The 6,000-nt window shown below is 41.4% G+C and overlaps 1 protein-coding gene across 1 annotated transcript in view; it reads left to right on the top strand.

The window, feature by feature from the left end:
- Positions 1–357: 357 nt before the first annotated feature.
- Positions 358–6,000, top strand: part of NEK9 (NIMA related kinase 9) — a 41,225-nt gene continuing 35,582 nt past the window's right edge. Inside the window, exons 1-4 of the mRNA XM_043472579.1 lie at positions 358–723; positions 2,829–3,006; positions 4,922–4,977; positions 5,527–5,597. Coding sequence (XP_043328514.1) covers positions 505–723; positions 2,829–3,006; positions 4,922–4,977; positions 5,527–5,597 — 524 coding nt within the window. The 5' untranslated portion in view covers positions 358–504. The remainder of the gene's footprint in view (positions 724–2,828; positions 3,007–4,921; positions 4,978–5,526; positions 5,598–6,000) is intronic.

The following is a 6,000-nucleotide window of genomic DNA, read 5'->3' as shown; positions in this document are numbered from 1 at the left end:
GTAACAATTCTCTAAAACAAAGAGCGCTGTGCCGCGCTAGGAAGGGCTGCTTCCCCCAGTCACTGCCCTTGAGATAGGCCTGGCGCCAAGATGAGACTGGACGACCTCTGGACCTCAAAACTGTCTGGGCACCGGGCTAGGAATCAGGGGAGGGGTCTATAGACCCGAGGAGGACGCCCTTGCCCCTGTGGGAGCCATCTGGTCCCATTCGGTCTCCACCGGGTGCCGCCTACCCCTGCCCGAGGCGTCGTTTCCCCGGCCCACCTTGAGGGAAAGAAGTCTTGCCCCCGGGCTTAAAGGAACTACCGGCAAAGGAGGCGGAAACCCCGCCGGGCCGGAAGCACCCAGAACTGCTTCCGGGTCAAGGGGGGGAAGAGCCACCATGGAGCCTCGCGGGGTGGTGGGGCTGACGGGGCCGCGGGCCGGCGTCTGAAGCGGGAGAGGCGCAGCGCGGCCAGCGCCACCCGGGACACTCAGGCCTGTCCCGTCGCCGCCGCCGACGCCATGTCGGTGCTGGGCGAGTACGAGCGACACTGCGACTCCCTCAATTCGGACTTCGGGAGCGAGTCCGGGGGTGGCGGGGACTCGGGCCCCGGGCCCAGCGCCGGTCCGGCTCCGCGAGCCGGCGGCGGCGCGGCGGAGCAAGAGGAGCTGCACTACATCCCCATCCGTGTGCTGGGCCGCGGCGCCTTCGGGGAAGCCACGCTGTACCGCCGCACCGAGGTAGCGGCCCCGCTCTCCCCTGCCTCGCTCCGCGATCGGATCCCGCAGGGGTGTCTGTCGGGGTCCTCACCGCTCCTGTACTAGGAGTGCGTAACAGCACTGGTTTTTCTAGCCGGTCGTTTTTGTTTACCATGGGGACTGAGCAAGCCATTAAACCTTCTCTGAGCCTTAGTTTTCCCCTCTGTAAATTGGAGTTAGGAATAGCTAAGTGCCTTATAAGTAATATTTTTTAAGATTATTTTGAGCATCGAAGGAGGATACTTTGGAGATTGAGAGTTAAAGTAGTATATGAATGGGGAGTATTGTCAAAACTTCCTTCCTTTCATGCCGTACATCTCTCCAAGGCCGAGGTGGAGAAGTGGGGACAGCTTCAAAATTCCCACATCCGCGGCAGCTTCACTGTCTTTGCCAAATCTTTAAGCTCAGATATGAACACTCAGTTGGGGATTTTTCTTGAAGGTCATTGGTAAGATTGTAGCGTGTGGGCTTCTTCATCAGTGATGATCCAGCAGTGTTTATACGTGGGAAGTACTTTTTTTTTTTTGGTATATTTTAAACCATTCGTTCTTAACTTCAGGAGGGATAAAGGACTTCTTTGAGAATTTAATGTAAAGGTACCTTCCCGCTTATCCACTGTTGCACACCTGCAAATCCTTTGAAGAGATTCTTGGATTGCTGGTCCCCAGTTCAGAATGTATACTTATTAAAACCCTAGAGTGGAGAATCTATTTCCAAAATTGTTCATAAACTTTGATCACTGAAGTCTTAAAACTCTAGTTTCAGAATAGTTAAGCTTCTGTGGGGTTGCTGGGGTTGCTGAAGATGAGGTTCTATCAGTGATCTGTCTGCAGGTCAGGTGTGTGTTCCAAGTACTTTTAAGTCTAAAAGATGGATGAGGAGAGAGGTGGTTGCAAGATTAATGTATTATGAGTTACTGTTAGTATTCTCATGAGAATGAGGAGATGAGCTTTGGTATTCCTATTTTATAGTTGAAGAAACTAAGGTAGTATATTTAAGTGACTTGCTCACTTAAATTAGAAGCAAATCCTGGGCTGGAATGGAGGGTCACATCTGCTTGTCCATGCCTTTCCATGATTATTGCGTTGAACTTGATTACCAAGATTGTTTTAAGTTAAGTTTGATTATGCTTTCCCCAAAATTGCATAGCATTATCCATAACATCAAATGTTTATTACTTTTGTGAGTTTACAAGGGTTTAATTAGAAGCAAATTTTTCCCTCAAGAAGCATATATTTCAGTGGGAAGACATGTTAGTCTTGTTAGTAACAAATAGCATTTAAGTTGTATGTGTATATAAGTGTGAAAGAATGGACAAATATTTCAGTGGAAGGGAATTAAGGGATTGCACAGTAGAAGGTTCATTGATCTTCCGCTGAAGTTTCAAAGGCCCAGCACAGCCATTCTAAAGGACAGGGAGGGTTATTTAGGTGGGGATGCTTCTGAGCTGGGGAACATCAGTAAATTAGAGGTGTTATAAAATGGAGTGAATATTAGGAGCTGCAGGTAAGTCTTCATGAATAGAGGAAAATGTGATAACATAAAAATGCAGGAGTCACAGAACGTGACAGAGTAAGGAAAGTAAACTCAGAGCTCTTAGACATGACTTATTTTTATCTAGAAAGAAGAAATGAAAATCACTAGAGAAATCTATATAAAGTTAGAGGCAACTTTAACATGTCTATTTTACAAGAAATGTCAGCCATAGATAACCACTCTCCAGTTCTCTATTTTTCCAGTAGTCTAACCATACTACAGTCCTCATCATGACTAGCAGTCTTCATAATGTCCCTCAATAGAAACCCTGAGATCTACCTCCATCCCATATTTTTTACCTGGAATTGACATTATGTAAATTAAGTGTAGAAACAACATAACATTTTGATGCTTTCCCTAGACCTGCAGTAAATTTTGATGCTCAATTGTATGCAGAATTTTTCAAGTCTCTTCATGTTTTATTTAAAGGAGAAAAAGGAGTCAGTTTCTGCCCATCTAGGAAGTTTTCTTTCTAGTCTCAGAGATCCCCGTGTGGATTCATTCTCTGCCAGGCTAGAGGGAAGCACAACACCTTTGTTGCTGTGTTGTAGGATGACTCATTGGTCGTGTGGAAGGAAGTTGATTTGACCCGGCTATCTGAGAAGGAACGTCGTGATGCCTTGAATGAGATTGTTATTCTGGCACTGCTGCAGCATGACAACATTATTGCCTACTACAATCACTTCATGGACAATACCACCCTGCTGATTGAGCTGGAATATTGTAATGGTAAGGTAGAATTCAGTGGGACTTCCTCCAGCAAGACAGTCTTGTGCTTATACTTACCTTGAGGGGGAGAGAAAAATAAGATCTATATTTACAAAGAATAAGAACTTTAAGTGGACTGCTAGAGTTTAAGAGAAATAGTTCAGGCCCAGAAGAGTTTTGAAGTGATCTACAAAATGAGGGGAGGGATTTTCCCCCTGCATACTCAAATTCTGCTTTGTGATGATAATTCCATCTTCAAATTATTTGTTCAGTTGAATTTTACACTCATTTTTCAAGGTTTTTTCTTTATGAAACATTAGTTAGGCATTAGAAGCATAGCATGGTTTGACACTTAATAGGGAAATCTTATAGGTGATATTTATTTGTAATGATTTCAGCTAAAGCTGTTCTACTGAAAAGTGGTCTAAAGACCATAGCTGACTGAAAATTATTTCTTTGAGTCCTTTTGCTTGTTTAAAAAAAAAAAAAAAGGCAGTATAGCCTGTTTGTTAAAAAATAGACCCTGAACCCATATCCTAAGCTTCAGTACTTTTTAATCTCTATAATCTTGCACGGACTACTTAACTTCTCTGTGTCTCAGCCTCCTCATCTTAAGTAAGTTTGCTAATAAGCAGTAGTTACCTCTTAGGGTTATTGTATTAAATGAATATGTAAAGCTCCAGCAACTTTAACATTTCTATTTTAAGGGAAAGTATACTATTTTACAGTAGTTCTTGATATGTAGCAAATTTTTGATAAATTTTGTACTAGCTGTTATCATCATTACCTAAGAGAACGCCCAAATCCCATTCTTGAGCTGCATGCTAAAATGGTCCAGGCATATTCTTCATTTAAATCTCTAAGAGAAAGCTCCTAGATTTGTCATTTATTTACTAGATTCTTGTGTATCCTGATTGTTTTCAACCCTAAATGTATGAGATTATATTAGAGATTTTTGAAGTAGCAGAAGCCTCTTAACTTCCTTTGTGGTTAGGAGGAACTAGAACGGATGGTACATTTATTGAAACTTTTGAGTTACTAAATTGCAGAGGGGAAGAAGTTGTGAAACTTAACTAGGACTACAGTAAGTTATAGCTGCGGATAGGAAATAAAGCAAACCATCATCATTTGCCATCTGTTACCTGATAATAAAAAGGAGAAGCAAATTCAGACTTAACTCTGAAGGAATGAGTTAGTAAAGGGAGTAATAATTGGAAGCAATCTAGAGTCTACCCTAAATTTTGAGAAACCTTTTCAGTGTGAAGTGGAAAGAAAAAGAAGTTGATGGTGATAGATACCTATTTTTTGTAAAACATAACCTCACAGGTATAACCCAAATCTTCTAATAGACTGAGGAAGTTGTTACCAAAATATTGCAGATTCCTTTAATAGGAGTTTTGAAAAAGAAAGTCATCTGATTTTGAAGACTTTCAAAGTAATTTCATGAATTAGGGTACTAGAGAAATGGTCTTTACTTTTATCTTTTCTAAAAATGTTTTCTAAAAATGTACTTCCCGTTTTCATACTGAGTCTCTTCTATTAGGGAGGGGAATCTTTGGAGAATATTTCAGATATAGTCCTTGACAGATGGGAAGTTTTTTACCCATGTGAAGAGCTCGAAGGAAGAGGGGGGTATCTTTTCAAAGGAAGCAGAACGAGGTGGCTTGGTGGTAAAGAATCCGCCTGCCAGTGCAGGAGATGTGGGTTTGATCTCTGGGTAGGGAAGATCCCCTGGAGGAAGAAATCCAACCCACTCCAGTATTCTTCCCTGGCGAAGTCCATGAACAGAGGAGCCTGGCAGGATACAGTCCATGGGGTCTCAGAGTCAGACATGACTGAGCACACATGCACTCATGCAGAATCTTTCACTTGCTATGCCACCTAGTAGCTTTGATCTCTGTTAAGCAACTCAAACCTGTTTCTTATTTAATTGCAGGAGGGAACCTGTATGATAAAATCCTTCGTCAGAAGGACAAGTTGTTTGAAGAAGAGGTAATTCACATTTCTGTGAAAGGAAGCTAGAATTGTATTGTGATTCTTGCATTCTAGTTCTGTATTTACTCTTCCAACAATGAAGAGTGTTTTTTTCCTTTTGTTCATACTCCTTCCAGGCTCTGATTGATATTCATGAGAAAGGAAACCTCTAAAAAGGAAGCTGTCTATAGCTGCTTCCTAAACGGTTTACCTCCACATCATGATTCTCTATGGGCTTTCTTTCCCGGTTCTATTACTGCATACTGGTATGCCCAGTTTTCTCTACCTTTGCGTTCTTCCTGGATTTCTTTCCACAAGTCTGCTTCACCATACTATATTTTATAACAACATTTGAACTATTTTATGATAATCTGCTTTTTTTTTTTTTACCCCTACCACTTTTCTTTGCCTATTCAACCTACAAGCAAGAAATGTCAAGTCATGTTGAATCATAACCTCTAGTTGCAGTTTTCTTTGTTGAGTGTGTGTGTGTGTGTGCGTGTATTTATTTAAATGATATTTTTTTGTTTGTTTCTAGGCCAAGTATAATTTATTTTTTCTCTGCAGATGGTGGTATGGTACCTATTTCAGATTGTTTCAGCTGTGAGCTGTATCCATAAAGCTGGGATCCTTCATAGGTAAAGAGTGAAAGAATATGGGATAGATTCCTTTCCACCAATCCAACCCCCACCTTGAGTACCTCCCATCAGCACTATTATTTTCTTGATTAAACAGTCAAGGCTTTTCCGTTGATACTGATTTAGGAAGGAAAGAGTGAGTAATGAGGGGCATTATCGTCACTTCCTGAAGTTAAACTGTTTGTGATCTAGGAAGAGTCTCCTTAGTAGCTTAGTACTCTCAGTCATCTCTTTATTTTAGAGGTGAGTTCATTAATTCATCAGTACAGCCTAGAAGGCCACTATAAAAGTTGTATTAGACTGGTTGGAATTCACAGTAAATGTTTTCTCTGAGCAATAAAATTGGCATTTGTTTTTAATTTAAGTAAAAAGCTTATTCATTGTTTTACAATTAATTATGCAG

The sequence above is a fragment of the Cervus canadensis genome, chromosome 6 (assembly GCF_019320065.1).
Source record: "Cervus canadensis isolate Bull #8, Minnesota chromosome 6, ASM1932006v1, whole genome shotgun sequence".
Taxonomy (NCBI): domain Eukaryota; kingdom Metazoa; phylum Chordata; class Mammalia; order Artiodactyla; family Cervidae; genus Cervus; species Cervus canadensis.
Note: the sequence above shows the minus strand (reverse complement) of the source record. Positions and strands in the feature narration are given on the sequence as shown.